Source organism: Bufo gargarizans, chromosome 1 (assembly GCF_014858855.1).
Source record: "Bufo gargarizans isolate SCDJY-AF-19 chromosome 1, ASM1485885v1, whole genome shotgun sequence".
Classification (NCBI taxonomy): domain Eukaryota; kingdom Metazoa; phylum Chordata; class Amphibia; order Anura; family Bufonidae; genus Bufo; species Bufo gargarizans.
The window spans coordinates 164,432,056-164,448,618 of NC_058080.1; the positions used below are offsets into that span (position 1 = coordinate 164,432,056).

At 42.2% G+C, this 16,563-nt stretch overlaps 1 protein-coding gene across 1 annotated transcript in view; it reads left to right on the top strand.

Annotated features, from left to right (window-relative positions):
* Positions 1-16,563, top strand: part of FSTL5 (follistatin like 5) — a 940,713-nt gene that overhangs the window by 827,114 nt on the left and 97,036 nt on the right. Inside the window, exon 12 of the mRNA XM_044297750.1 lies at positions 7,939-8,088. Within this exon, the coding sequence (XP_044153685.1) occupies positions 7,939-8,088 (150 nt within the window). The remainder of the gene's footprint in view (positions 1-7,938; positions 8,089-16,563) is intronic.

A 16,563-nucleotide genomic window follows, 5' to 3' on the forward strand; every position in this document is an offset into this window, starting at 1 on the left:
CAAAATTAAGATTTTTGCCGAATATGGGTGTTTTTTGAATAACAGAATATGACAGCAGTATATAACGCTTGAATTTCACACGTACAGATGCAGACAAGGTGGCAAATTAAGTATTTTGCACTAAATGGGTGTTTTTTAAAACCCAGAATATTATAGCTGTATTTCTAACTTAAATTGCACACTGACTAATGCGGCAGAGGCCCCAGATGGAGGGTATTGCCAAAAATTTGTGTTTTCAAAGCCAGAAAATTATTGAAGTATTTCAAGCTTGTTTTTACAATCACAGATGCAGCAAAGGCTGCAATATTAAGTACAGTCTTTTTTAATAACAGAATATGACAGCAGTATATAATGCTTGAATTTCACACGTACAGATGCAGCAAGGGCTGTAAAATTTAGTATTTTGACCAAAAAGGTTGTTTTTTAAAACCCAGAAAATTATAGCTGTATTTCTAGCTTAACCCCTTCACGACTGCAATCTGTATATATACGTGATAGCTGCACATGCCCCGTGCAGCTACCATGTATATAAACGTTCTGGCAGCTCTTTAATCCAAGCGCTGCAAAGCGCTTGGATTAAAGCTTCTGCCCCTGCCCTGTATGCTGTCAAGGACAGCATACAGTGCAGTAATGCCGGCACGGGACCAATCAGAGTGGCCCCTTGCCGGCAATTGATCCGATTGGTTAGTCTGTGCAGACTAATCAATCAAATGTCACAACCAGACAGCTGAGAAGCTCTGACAGAAGCCTTTCAGAACCTCCTCCTTGAGTTTTCCTTGTTGTGCTGCTCAGTTCCTCATCTCGTTAGCCTCTCTCAGCTGTCATGTAGTTGGACTGATTCCATTCCTTTAAATTCCGCCCCATAATGCATTACTGGGCGGCTTATACTTCTTCCTGGAGTGTGTGCATGCTGATCCTATTTCCCAGTCTGCTACTAAGTTAAGTGCTGTACATTTATCTGTTATTTTCTGTTTGCTGGATCCCAGGTGACCCTGACTCCCTCCGTGTCTGGTGTAGGGAGCCGGTGGTCGTGTCCCCTCACTATTGTAGGGTGTTCAGGTGTTATATAGTCGAGGTACGTGGATATGCAACCATCCATCTTTGGGATTTTTGCATAGGCTGAGCAGCCAGGGAAAGTGCCAGGTCTTGTGCAGGGGTCTCCCTTTTGGTTCCTTAGCTTTGGATCCAGTGAGTCATATATGCATGTTGCATTGTCTTGTTTCCTGTACACCGTCCGTGACATCGGATCGCGGCAGTGTTAAAATGCCGGTTTCAGGCTCTGATCTGCGCTCAGCAGATCAGAGCCTGAAATCGGTAATGTGTCCTGAAGCCCCCGATCTGTGCCCCCTTCTTAAAGCCCCCATCTGTGCCCCCTTCTTGTTCTTGTCCTTCTTATCCTGCCCCCGATGCGGTCCGCCCCCCCCTGCCCCGATCTTTGCCCCCTTCTTGTCCTTCTTCTTAGCCTGCCCCCGATGCGGTCCGCCGCCTCCTGCCCCGATCTGTAATGTGTAAAATGCTGCCCCCCTCCCCCGTTTCCAGTGCTGCCCCCTGCCCCCGATGCGGTCCCCCTTCTGTGTGTGATGGCAGCGGCTCAATTCCTGAGCCGCCGCCATCAGCAGCGCGTGTCAGCTCTATGCTGACACTGCTGTAACCCCATAGATGCCCCAGTAGCGGCATCCATGGTGTTAATATAGGGAGGGGGCTGCCATGACGCTTTGCAAAGGCGTCCGGTTGCCATGGCATAGGCGTCCGGTGCTACCACCTACAGGGCATCTGATTGTATTATACTTTGCAATGCAAGAGCATTGCAAAGTATAGTACAACCATCAGCCCCACTGGATCTTCAAGATCCAAGAGGGAACTGATAAAAAAAAAATTTGAAAATAATAAAAGTAAAAATAAATAAATAAAAATGTTTAAAAAAAATTCCTTTTCCTAAAAAAAAAAACAAAAAAAAAAAACAGAAACCACACATTAGGTGTCACTGCGTCCGTAACGACCATCTCTATAAATATATTACATCATCAACCCCGTCCAATAAACACCATAAAAAAATCAAAAATAAAAACGGTGTAAAAAAATAAGCCATTTTTGTCACCTTACATAACAAAAAGTGCAACACCAAGCGATCAAAAAAGGCGTATATACCCCAAAATAGTACCAATCAAACCGTTACCTCATCCTGCAAAAAATGAGCACATATTTAAGACAATCGCCCCAAAAAAAAGCTATGGCTCTCAGACTATGGGGACACTAAAACATCATTTTTTGGGTTTCAGAAATGCTATTATTGTGTAAAACATATATATATATATATATATACACATATTGGGTATTGCCACGTCCGTAACGATCTGCTCTATAAAACTGTCACATGACCTAACCCCTCAGATGAATGCTGTAAAAAAATAATAATAATAAACTGTTCCAAAACAGCCAATTTTTGGGCCACCGTGCCCCATAAAGTGTAATAATGAATGATCAAAAAATCCTATGTACCCAAAAATGGCACCAATAAAAACCTCAACTCTTTCTGCAAAAAACGAGCCCCTGCACAAGACGATCGGTAGAAAAATAAAAAAAACATATGGCGTTCAGAAAACCAATCCAGCAAAATCTGCCTTCCAAAAACCATACAGTGTTTTTTTTCTTCTGCGCCCTGCCGTGTGCCCTTACATCAGTTTACGACCACATGTGGGGTGTTTCTGTAAACCACAGAATCAGAGTAATAAATATTGAGTTTTGTTTGGCTGTTAACCCTTAATGTGTTAAAGAAAAAAATATAATAAAATGGAAACTCTGCTAAAAAAGTGAAATTTAGAAATTTCATCTCCATTTTCCTTTAATTCTTGTGGAACACCTAAAGGGTTAATAACGTTTGTAAAATTGGTTTTAAGTAACTAGAGCGGTGTAGTTTCTACAATGGGGTCATTTATGGGGGGTTTCCACTATGTAAGCCCCACAAAGTGACTTCAGACCTGAACTAGTCCTTAAAAAGTGGGTTTTGGAAATTTTCTTAAAAATTGCTTCTAAATTTCTAAGCCTTGTAACGTCCTAAAAAAATAAAATAACATTTCCAACATGATGCCAACATAAAGTAGACATATGGGGAATGTTATGTAACAAATATTTTATGAGGTATCACTTTCTGTTTTAGAAGCAGAGAAATTTAGAAATTTTTTGGTAAATTTGGGATTTTTTCATAAATAAAGGTGATATATATTGACTCAAATTTATGACTGTCATGAAGTACAATGTGTCACGAGAAAACATTCTCAGAATTGCTTGGATAAGTAAGTGTTCCAAGGCTATTACCACTTAAAGTGACGCATGTCAGATTTGTACATTTTGACCTGGACACCGGGGCATCAATGACATTTGGTCATGAAAGGGTTAAATTGCACACTGACTAATGCTGCAAATGCACCAGATGTAGGATATTGGATTTCAATGTCACAAAACCACATATGCAGTGCTGGTGCACTGAGCTTGCATAAAATGGCCGCCGCCACCAACCTGACTAACAGACGGAGAAAAGTTATTTTTCTCTGTCACTGGGCTCATGGCAGGGTAAAAAAATTGGGCACTGCACCCACACAACTAAATCTATGTAGATCGCTGAGTTAAATTGCAGTTCTGATTAAAGTTTCTTTCCTATTCTCTCCATCACAGCAGGAGCATCCTATCCCTACACTAAGCACAGCAGAGTGACGTGCAGCACTACGTGACTCCAGCTTATATAGAGGCTGGGTCACATGCTGCACTGGCCAATCACAGCCATGCCATTAGTAGGCATGGCTGTGATGGCTTCTAAGATCACAGAGTTAGGCTATATGCACACGACCGTATGTGTTTTGCGGTCTGCAAATTGCGGATACACAAAAAAAAGGATGACGTTCCGTAATGCATCAGTTTTTTTTGCGGATCCGTTTTTTTTGCGGGTCCATTGTAATAATGCCTATCCTTGTCTGCAAACTAGAAAAAAATAGAACATGCACTATTTTTTTTGCGGAGCAACAGAACGGACATACTGATGAGGAGAGCACACGGTGTGCTGTCCGCGTTTTTTGCGGACCCATTGAAATGAATGGGTCCGCATCCTATCCGCAATAAAAAACGGATCGGACACGGAAAAAAAAAAAGTTGTGTGCTTGAGGCCATACAGAACGTCAGCCATTTTATTTGCGGATCCGCAATTTGCGGACCGTAAGACAAATACAGTCGTGTGCATGTAGCCTTAAACGCTTGATGATTGGCTGTTATATATATATATATATACACACAGTGGGATGCAAAAGTTTGGGCAACCTTGTTAATCGTCATGATTTTCCTGTATAAATCATTGGTTGTTACAATAAAAAATGTCAGTTAAATATATAGGAGAAACACACAGTGATATTTGAGAAGTGAAATTAAGTTTATTGGATTTACAGAAAGTGTGCTATAATTGTTTAAACAAAATTAGGCAGGTGCATAAATTTGGGGACCACAAAAAATAAATGAAATCAATATTTAGTAGATCCTCCTTTTCCAGAAATTACAGCCTCTAAACGCTTCCTGTAGGTTCCAATGAGAGTCTGGATTCTGGTTGAAGGTATTTTGGACCATTCCTCTTTACAAAACATCTTTAGTTCATTCAGGTTTGATGGCTTCCGAGCATGGACAGCTCTCTTTCAGTCACACCACAGATTTTCAATTATATTCAGGTCTGGGGACTGAGATGGCCATTCCAGAACGTTGTACTTGTTCCTCTGCATAAATGCCTTAGTGGATTTTGAGCAGTGTTTAGGGTCGTTGTCTTGTTAAAAGATCCAGCCCCGGCGCAGCTTCAGCTTTGTCAGTGATTCCTGGACATTGGTCTTCAGAATCTGCTGATACTGGGTGGAATTCATGCGTCCCTCAACTTTGACAAGATTCCCAGTCCCTGCACTGGCCACACAGCCCCACAGCATGATGGAACCACCACCATATTTTACTGTAGGTAGCAGGTGTTTTTCTTGGAATGCTGTGTTCTTTTTCCTCCATGCATAACGCACCTTGTTATGGCCAAATAACTCAATTTTAGCTTCATCAGTCCACAGCACCTTATTCCAAAATGAAGCTGGCTTGTCCAAATGTGCTTTAGCCCACCTCAAGCGGCACTTTTTGTGCTGTGGGCGGAGAAAAGGCTTTCCTCTGCATCACTCTCACATACAGCATCTCCTTGTGTAAAGTGCGCCGAATGGTTGATTGATGCACAGTGACTCCATCTGCAGCAAGATGATGTTGTAGGTCTTTGGTGCTGGTCTGTGGGTTGACTCTGACTGTTCTCACCATTCGTCGCTTCTGTCTATCTGAGATTTTTCTTGGTCTGCCACTTTGAGTCTTAACTTGAACTGAGCCTGTGGTCTTCAATTTCCTCAATATGTTCCTAAGGCCTCATGCACACAGCCGTTGTGTGCATCCGTGGCCGTTGTGCCGTTTTCCGTTTTTTTTCACGGACCCATTGACTTTCAATGGGTCCGTGGAAAAATCGGAAAATGCACCGTTTGGCAGCCGCATCCGTGAGCCGTGTTTCCTGGCCGTGAAAAAAATATGACCTGTCCTATTTTTTTCACGGCCAACGGTTCACGGACCCATTCAAGTCAATGGGTCCGTGAAAGAACACGGATGCACACAAGATTGGCATCCGTGTCAGTGATCCGTGGCCGTAGGTTAGTTTCATACAGACGGATCCGAAGATCCGTCTGCATAAAAGCTTTTTCAGAGCTGAGTTTTCACTTCGTGAAAACTCAGATCCGACAGTATATTCTAACACAGAGGCGTTCCCATGGTGATGGGACGCTTCTAGTTAGAATACACTACAAACTGTGTACAAGACTGCCCCCTGCTGCTTGGCAGCACCCGATCTCTTACAGGGGGATATGATAGTACAATTAACCCCATCATATCCCCCTGTAAGAGATCAGGGCTGCCAGGCAGCAGGGGGCAGACCCCCCCCCTCCCCAGTTTGAATATCATTGTGCGGCCCCCCCCTCCCCTGTTGTTAACTGTTGGTGGCACAGTGTGCGCACCCCCCTCCCTCCCTCCCTCTATTGTTTTAATACATTGGGGCCAGTGTGCGCGCGCCCCCCAACCCCCCCTCCCTCCCTCTATTGTTTTAATACATTGGGGCCAGTGTGCGCGCGCCCCCCCAACCCCCCCTCCCTCCCTCTATTGTTTTAATACATTGGGGCCAGTGTGCGCACCCCCCCCAACCCCCCCCCCCCCTCCCTCTATTGTAATCATCATCGGTGGCAGCGGAGTAGAAGATTTTCATACTTACCTGGCTGCTGGCTACTGCGATGTCTGCGTCCGGCCGGGAGCTCCTCCTACTGGTAAGTGACAGGTCTGTGCGGCGCATTGCTGTCACTTACCAGTAGGAGGAGCTCCCGGCCGGACGCAGACATCGCAGCAGCCAGCAGCCAGGTAAGTATGAAAATCTTCTACTCCGCTGCCACCGATGATGATTACAATGGGGGGAGGGAGGGGGGTGGGGGGGTGCGCACACTGGCCCCAATGTATTAAAACAATAGAGGGAGGGAGGGGGGTTGGGGGGGCGCGCGCACACTGGCCCCAATGTATTAAAACAAGAGAGGGAGGGAGGGGGGGTTGGGGGGCGCGCGCACACTGGCCCCAATGTATTAAAACAATAGAGGGAGGGAGGGAGGGGGGTGCGCACACTGGCCACCAACAAGTTAACAACAGGGGAGGGGGGGCCCACTGGCCACCAATGAGTTAAAAACAGGGGGGGGGTCTGCCCCCTGCTGCCGGGCAGCACCTGCCAGGCAGCAGGGGGCAGTCATGTACACAGTTTTTTTGTATATTCTAACCTGAAGCGTCTCCATCACCATGGGAACGCCTCTGTGTTAGAATATACTGTCGGAAATGAGTTTCACGATGTAGCTCATATCCGACAGTATATTCTAACATAGAGGCGTTCCCATGGTGATGGGGACGCTACAAGTTAAAATATACCATCGGATTGGAGAAAACTCCAATCCGATGGTATAACAGAACTCCAAACTTTACATTGAAAGTCAATGGGGACGGATCCGTTTGAAATGGCACCATATTGTGTCAACATCAAACGGATCCGTCCCCATTGACTTGCATTGTAATTCAGGACGGATCCGTTTGGCTCCGCAGGGCCAGGCGGACACCAAAATGACTTTTTTTTCATGTCCGTGGATCCTCCAAAAATCAAGGAAGACCCACGGACGGAAAAACGGTCACGGATCACGGACCAACGGAACCCCGTTTTGCGGACCGTGAAAAAAAACGTCCGTGTGCATGAGGCCTTACTGTGGAAACAGAAAGCTGAAATCTCTGAGACAGCTTTCTGTATCCTTCCCCTAAACCATGATGGTGAACAATATTTGTCTTCAGGTCATTTGAGAGTTGTTTTGAGACCCCCATGTTGCTACTCCTCAGAGAAAATTAAAAGAGGAGGGAAACTTACAATTGGCCCCCTTAAATACTCTTTCTCTAAATTGGATTCACCTGTGTATGTAGGTCAGGGGTCACTGAGCTTACCAAGCCAATTTGAGTTCCAATAATTAGTTCTAAAGGTTTTACAATCAATAAAATGACAACAGTGCCCAAATTTATGCACCTGCCTAATTCTGTTTAAACAATTATAGCACACTTTCTGTAAATCCAATAAACTTCATTTCACTTCTCAAATATCATTGTGTGTGTCTCCTATATGATATATTTAACTGACATTTTTCATCATAACAACCAACGATTTATACAGGAAAATCATGACAATTAACAAGGTTGCCCAAACGTTTGCATTCCACTGTATATATATATATATATATATATATATATATATATTGGAATAGACACTGTTCTGCAGTTAATGCAAATAGTTTTGTTTTTACTAATCTGTGTTTTTGTCTTTTTCTTTTTCAGGATGAGGTTTGTCCAAAGTTAGAAGGACATGAAACTCAAGGATGTGTATGGGCATCTGCTGTTATAGTAAAGGACAAATTTATATATGCAGCGCAGCCTATGCTGAATAGGGTCATCCTTGTTGATGTCCAGGCTCAGAAAGTTGTGCAGGTAATAAAAATGTACTAGTCTGTTATGTAAATACCACAACAGTAAATGTTAAATACACTACTGAAAAGTAAATATTTTCAAATGGTGAACAATTGAATCCATCACTGGCTACCGAAAGTGTGTTTTTTCTCCAAATTTAGTTTGAACAATCCACTATTTTAGAAAAACATCATACATGTTTAATTGAATTTTCAATGAATTTAGTAAATAAATCAACCTTACTGTTTATTTTACTGTTTGTTAACTGCTACACATGTACCCTATTTACAATTTTAGTAATGTTAGTGAATAGAATTGAGGAATTATGCTAGCAGCATCAACTACAGTAAGGGAAAACCTTTTTGACATTGTCAAGAAGTTTTTAAAATATTTAACATGCATTCAAATTTGTAGTCATAACATTGAATTAGAAATTTGTGTCAAACACAAAAAAAAATTAAGTTTTGACAATTAGTAAATTTCTTGTATTCAAAATTTACAGTTTACCTGTATTGGAATTTTTTTCAGAAAAATGCCAACCTCTGCATATACAGTATACATTAGCCTCATGAGTGAACAAAAAGTTAAGCTGCTTATATATAGCTGTCATAGATTTATAGGATAGCTACATTACATCTGGTAGCATCAGAGGCAGAACTTGCTAGGAGCTCATTTGTATCCCTTTCTTCCCAGAATTCCAGAAGAGCATGTATGGACTATAAGTCTCCTCAAGCTGATTAAGGCGCTCTCTGTAAGGAGATATAGTACCCCCCAAATACAAATGAATGAAATGGAAGATAAGTTGGTGGAAATTGCATCTTTCTCACCTTCCAGAAACCTAGAGTTTCTCCTTACTGTACAAAAAATCCTTCTAGTGTAAAACAGTAAAGAAAAGTAAAGGAGGGAATTAATTTATGAAGATATTAGGCGCATCCTCCAGCAGTCCATGTGTCTAAACATAAATCTACAGCATCTCAGAGCTGCCGTAGATTTCTGTCTTTGCCTAAATAAATGAAGATAAATATACCAGCTTTCCTGGCCCCACCCCCTTCCCCACCATGCCCCCTTTTCAGAAAATAGTAAGGTCAATGTAGAAATGCAACTTATAACAACATTTTGTCGCAGTGGCGTTTAAAACAACACAAACACAGGGTTGGCGACTTTTTACGCCATACCTGGACAAGCCTCTTTACTTACGTAGAAAGCAATATATTGTTGATGCATACTGCATATCCGGTATATCTATTGCAACGGCATGCTTTAACAGGCCAATTTGTGTCTACCTCATCTGTTAAGTGTATGCAATACTTAGGCTATTCAATGTTTTAAAACAAATAGGAGGATATTCATCAGAAATAACGTTTTTCACACCAGTCTTAAGTCCCACTGGACAGCCAGCGGAACTGCCAAAGGCAAAGGCCTCAACATAAGTTTGGTGCTTCATTCAGCCTGCCGTGCGACATACTTAATACTAAGCCAGCTCCTTTGCTGGTATAGATTTAAGCCATTTTCCATGCCAAAAACCAGAGATGAAAATGCCGGGCTTGCCACCCATGCCACTCCTGTTTGCTTACCACTCTGGAAAAGTGGCGTGAGCGGATTTTGCGATTTGCGTCCGACAAAATCGGCGACTTGTTAATCATTTTCCCCATAATCTTTGTTATTTTAAAAAAGTAAGTAGTACTGAAACTTCATAACGCTGCCTGCCCTTTTGCTACACATTCAAACTTCACTGTAGCTCCGTTTTAATAGTTTATGAAGAAGCTCTCTAATACTTTCCCAGATAGATTCTTTGAATACTTAAATTGAAGTCATTTGACCTGAAAGGTTAACTTTGTTTTGCTTACAGGTGCAATAGAGGTCACCCAATTACAGATATTTCATTTTGGATGTCAAAAGTCCTTTCCCATCAACAGGGACTTTGGACTATGTTGCAGCAATACTGAAACTGAGTTTAGGCATGAAGTTAGTTATAAGACGGTAGAAATAAATTAACTTATATCAGGTGCATCTGTGCTGTTCGCTGCCTTGGAAATTGCATAGTCTTGATAATGCCTGTGTTTTATTGCAAGTTGTAACAAGTTTTGAGTGCAGAGATCTCTCATGTTTTTCCATGTCAGGGCTCAATTTTATGTATTATTCGAACATAGTATCTGTGGTAAATGTGATATTTTATTCAGACTCTGTTGTTTACAATTTAATTCAACTATTAGGTTCATAAATTGAGTATGCTGATATCTGTATTGGGCTATTTTAGAATTTTACTTGCTGGAATACTCTGTGAATGAGAACAGTCTTTTTAAACTGAAGTAGTAAGTCCTATACTTTCCATTTTATAGCAGGTAATTGAACTGCACTTGACAATATGTTTGCTAAAACTTATTTTGTAAAATTTAGAGCCCTATAAATAATGCTTACTTGTTGACTAAACTATAGCAATGGCTATAAATGTTCTGAGATTCATTACTCCTTTTGCTTATTGCCAAAGGAATGTAATGCACTTGGCAAAAATTTGTTTTCTAAGCCTCATGCACACAATGGTGTGTGTCCCTTCCATATTGCATTCTAACTGTATTGCATCCGTTACTGTGGATCATATAATTCCACTTGGGATGCAGTATGGGATGCTGATCCCTAATTTGTCTGTGTTCATTAAGCTTATGTGTTCATTAAGTTTAAACCAGCACTGGACTACAAATGTTCCTCTAAGGCCTCATACACACGACCGTATGTATTTTTCAATAATAGGACATGTTCTATTTTTTGCAGAATGGAAATACAGACATACGGAAAACGGAATGCATACGGAGTACCTTCCGTTTTTTTTGCAGACCCATTGAAATGAATGGTTCCGTACACGGTCCGCAAACAAATGTAATGGACACTGAATGAAAATACTTTTGTGTGCATAAGGCCTAAAGTAGAGTTTTAGCTAATTTCGAGGAACCATACATGTATATTTATACTGTATATAAGATAGATAACACTCTATTATCATTGGAATTTACATAGTAATGTATTAAATTTGTTTTGTAGCTCATATAATTTTTTGGCAGCAATATACAGTAGTCACAATATCATATATACAGTCATGTGAAAAAATTAGGACACCCTTTGAAAGCATGTGGTTTTTTGTAACATTTTTAATAAAAGGTTATTTCATCTCCGTTTCAACAATACAGAGAGATTAAAGTAATCCAACTAAACAAAGAAAACTGAAGAAAAGTCTTTTCAAGATCTTCTGTAAATGTCATTCTACAAAAATGCCTATTCTAACTGAGGAAAAAGATAGGACACCCTTGCCCCTAATAGCGAGTGTTACCTCCTTTGGCTGAAATAACTGCAATGAGACGGTTCTTGTAGCCATCTACCAGTCTTCGACATCGGTCTGAGGAAATTTTACCCCACTCCTCAATGCAAACTTTTTCAGCTGTGAGATGTTTGAGGGGTTTCTTGCACGTACAGCCCTTTTCAAGTCACCCCACAGCATCTCAATGGGATTCAAATCTGGACTTTGACTTGGCCATTCCAGGACTCTCCATTTCTTCTTTTTCAGCCAATCTTTGGTTGATTTACTAGTATGTTTTGGGTCATTGTCATGTTGCATGGTCCAGTTCCGCTTCAGCTTTAATTTTCTAACTGATGGTCTCACATGTTCTTCAAGCACCTTCTGATACACAGTAGAATTCATCGTGGATTCTATGATGGTGAGCTGACCAGGTCCTGCTGCAGCAAAGCAGCCCCAAACCATGACACTTCCACCTCCATGCTTCACAGTTGGTATGAGGTTCTTTTCTTGGAATGCTGTGTTTGGTTTACGCCAAACATGTCCTCTGCTGTTGTGTCCAAATAATTCAATTTTGGACTCATCTGTCCAAAGAACATTATTCCAGAAGTCCTGGTCTTTGTCAACTTTATCTCTGGCAAATGTCAGTCTGGCCTCGATGTTTCTCTTGGAAAGCAAAGGTTTCCTCTATGCACACCTCCCATGCAAGTTAAACTTGTACAGTCTCTTTCTGATTGTAGAGGCATGTACTTCTACATCAACAGTAGCCAGAGCCTGCTGTAGTTCTCGAGATGACACTTTAGGGTTTTTGGAGACCTCTTTTAGCATCTTGCGGTCTGCTCTTGGGTTGAACTTGCTGGGGCGACCAGTCCTGGGCATGTTGGCAGTTGTTTTGAAAGCCCTCCACTTGTAGACTATCTTCCAGACAGTGGAATGGCTGATTTCAAAATCTTTTGAGATCTTTTTAAATCCCTTCCCAGACTCATAGGCTGCTACAATCTTTTTTCTGAAGTCCTCTGACAGCTCTTTTGCTCTCACCATGGTGCTCACTCTCACTTCAACAGTCAGGAGCACACCAAACTAAATGTCTGAGGTTTAAATAGGGCAAGCCTCATTCAACATGCAGAGTAACGATCTACTAATTATGTGCACCTGGTGTGATATACCTGTGTGAGATCTGAGCCAATTTAAGAGGGAATACATGTGAGGGTGTCCTATCTTTTTCCTCAGTTAGAATAGGCATTTTTGTAGAATGACATTTACAGAAGATCTTGAAAAGACTTTTCTTCAGTTTTCTTTGTTTAGTTGGATTACTTTAATCTCTCTGTATTGTTGAAACGGAGATGAAATAACCTTTTATTAAAAATGTTACAAAAAAACACATGCTTTCAAAGGGTGTCCTAATTTTTTCACATGACTGTAGACCCATGTGCATAGTAGTGTTGAGCACAAATATTCGAATAGCAAATATTAATTGCGAATATCGCAACTTCGCTAATTCGCGAATATAGTGCTATATATTCTCTATATCGAATATTCATAATTTTTTAACATCTGAAAACATGATTCCTCCCTGCTTCTTTCTTATGGGTAAATGAGTCATGTTTTCATATGGAAAAAAAAATGACGAATATTCTAAAAAACTAATATATAGCAATTTAGTGAATATTCGTAAAATCCACATATAGACTTCAATTTAGCTAATATAGTTCTATAGTAGTTTTTTTTTTAATAGTGTGAATTTTTTCCAAATCTGAAGTTCAGAAGAGACAAAAAAAATTAGACTGTAAAAAAAAATATTAGCACTATATTAGCTAAATTACAGTCTAAAGGTGTATTTTCCGAATATTTGCTATAATGCTATATTATTCAGGATAAATAGAATAATGACGAATATTTGATTTGGACAAATATGGCACCTCCCGCTCATCACTAGTGCATAGCAATACCACCAAAGAGTGCATATGTGCAGTAGTTTAAAGAAATCACATCTCATCAATCACAACTGATTCCCTTACGTCCTCAACAGCAGCACAGATGGGGTTAACTGCCCCTGTGGACTGGTAGGACCGGCGGAATTTTAATGAGCCCAAGAACCAATAAACGATCTTCAGCTCCCTGAAAGGGAGGAGATCACCCCCCAGCCCACCGTGTTTTTTTCTGTCCTCTGGACAGGTGGACTGGCGTGTCGCTCCCTCTCTGGGAGCTGAAGATAGCTTAAGGGTTCCTTTTTCCCTCCTTAAAGCTTAGCTCGCTTTCTATGGATCTCAGTGCCTTTATTTTAGGCCTGATCATGGCGATTTCGGTCTGGGGTACCGTTGGGGAGGGGGGCGTCCCCTCCCCTCTTCTTTCATCATCTGTAGACGGTCCTCCGTTCCTCCGTTACCGCATGTGTGCGGCGCTATGGGCGCCGCCATTTTCCGGAAGTGACGCGCCCTAGGTGCGCTACGTCACTTCCGGTTTTCCGAAGCGATGCAGTGATGTATAAAACTCACCTTTCTTTAAACTGGCTCCCTAGAATGACATCCTGGACTTAGGAATTAGTCTGGGGAGACAATTTTTCGTTTAGGTAGAGCCAGTATAGGCTCTGGTTTTTCTGAGTGCTTGCTTTGGCAGCACATATACAAAAAAAAAAAAAAAAAGGGAGTGGTGCTGATCTCGTTTCAGGAACCCGCCCATTGGGCGGGGTTTCCTCCTTTTAAGCGCCCAGAGCCCATCAGTCAGTGCTCTGGTTGCGTTGCTTTCACAAGTTAGCTCCTGAGCTCTCCTGTGCTTTGTGATATTCCTGCAGTATTGCTTTGCTTTTTGTACTTCCTCTTCTTTCAGCTCTATTTCTTCTAGTGCTGGTGGGCCCCCTTAAGGTCTGGTTTTCTCCACCTCCTGATGGTGTAGGTGTTATGACCTGTTTTGTTTCTTCCATTACAGACTATGGCTTCCCCTAAGGAGGATCAGCGGAAGGCTGGGGCCAAGAGGAAGCATTTGGCATGTTACGAACGTAACACACCCCTAGTTGACAGCTGTCCTTACTCCAGATGTGAGAGTTGTTGTAGCGGACCGCTTAAGTCGAGGATTACCGACCATGGAGTGGTCTCTGCATCCGGAGATCTTCAGGCAGCTAGTTCACAGATGGGGTATGCCAGAAGTGGATCTCATGGCAACCAGGTTCAACGCCAAGGTGATGAGGTTCTGTTCCCTCTACAGGGAAGACAACCCCCTGGCGATAGATGCTCTGTCAATACCGTGGAGGTTCAGGCTGGCTTACATCTTCCCTCCCTTTTCCATGATACCGAGGGTATTGATGAAAATCCGTCAGGATCAGGCCTCGGTAATAGCCATCATACCGTTTTGGCCCAGAAGATCCTGGTTTACCCAGCTCATTCAGATGAGTTGGGGACAATACTGGAGACTCCCCCCGGAGCAGACCCTGGTGTCGTGGGACACTCACCTCTGCCCAGATCTGCACAGGTTCAACCTGACAGCCTGGAGGTTGATCAGTCCCTTCCCAATATAGAAGAGCTTTCCGAGTCGGTCCTGAGAACTTCGTCGCATTCCCGAGCAGAGTCTACAAAGAAGGCCTACTCCAGGATCATGAGAATCTTCGAGGCATGGTGTGATTCCAGACAGGTGGCGTCTGCAGATCCGCCCCTTCCTGCGATACTTCAATTTCTTCAGGATGGATTAGATAGAGGCCTATCTCCAGCTACCTTGAAGGTACAGGTTTATGCCATCTCGGCCTGTCTCAACAGGCCACATTCTCGGGACCCACTCATCAAACGCTTCCTGAAGGGAGCTGAAAGACTAAAGCCTACTATACTGAAACCTATCCCCCAGTGGGATCTTTCAGTAGTGCTCAGGGGGCTAGCATCTCCCCCCTTCGAGCCCTTGGAGGGGGTAAATTTAACATTTTTGACTTTAAAGATGGTCTTTCTTCTGGCTATAGCTTCAGCCAAAAGAGTTTCTGAATTGCAGGCTTTCTCCGCAAATCACCCGTACATTATTTTTCTACAGGATAGAGTACTCCTGAAGTTTTTACCTTACTTCAGGCCTAAGGTGCCTACTTTCCAGAACATCAATAAGGTAATATCTTTACCAGTTTTGTTTACAGCCTCCTCCTCTGATACTCCAGCTAGAGACCCGCTGGATATTTCAAGATGCCTCCAGATCTATGTGGATAGAGCTAGTGAGTTCAGGATAGATGAGAATCTTCTTATCCTGTTTGCCGGTAAGTCTAAAGGCCGTAAAGCGTCTAAAGCCACCATTAGTCGCTGGATCAAGGAGGCCATTATGGAAGCTTTCGTCTCCCAATCCTTAGATCCTCCCGAGTTTGTGAGGGCCCATTCTACTAGGGCGGTCTCCACCTCGGTTGCGGAGAGAAGACTCCTCCCCTTAGAGTTGATCTGTAAGGCGGCCTCCTGGAGCTCTGAGTCAACCTTCATCTCCCATTATAGGATAGATGCTAGGATGGCAGAGTTTTCGGCTTTTGGGCAGACTATTCTTAGTTCTGCCAGGCATGAGGACCCTCCCTAGGGGATTCTTCTTGCTATCTCCCCATCTGTGCTGCTGTTGAGGACGTAAGGGAATCGTTAATTTCTAACGATAATTTGTTTTCCCTTAGTCCTAACAGCAGCACACAAATATCCCACCCTAAATACATTATGCTTGTTAAAAACACGGTGGGCTGGGGGGTGATCTCCTCCCTTTCAGGGAGCTGAAGATCGTTTATTGGTTCTTGGCCTCATTAAAATTCCGCCGGTCCTACCAGTCCACAGGGGCAGTTAACCCCATCTGTGCTGCTGTTAGGACTAAGGGAAAACAAATTATCGTTAGAAATTAACGATTTAACTAAACCCACAACCTTAGCATACCCAATAAAAATAAAATAAAAAAATGCTAGGTAACAGCCCTTGAAAAAAGCTGTTTGTCTGTGCTTTAAAGGAACAGCCTGTATATTTTGCCAGATATTAGTCAGACAAAGAAGTTATAGCTTGGGTAGGTGGAATCCTTAATTTTACTGCTAGCTTTCTTATACAAAAGACTAATGTATAAGCAGAGAATACTCTCTATTACACTACTATAATAGCTCACTAATAAATTTGATGGAAGTCTAGTTTTTTTCAACTTCCTCAAAAAGAAAAACCTTTGTTGGGTCTTCCTTACCAAATAAGACGTATTAACAATCCATGTCAAATCTTAAGTAATATAAAGCCCAG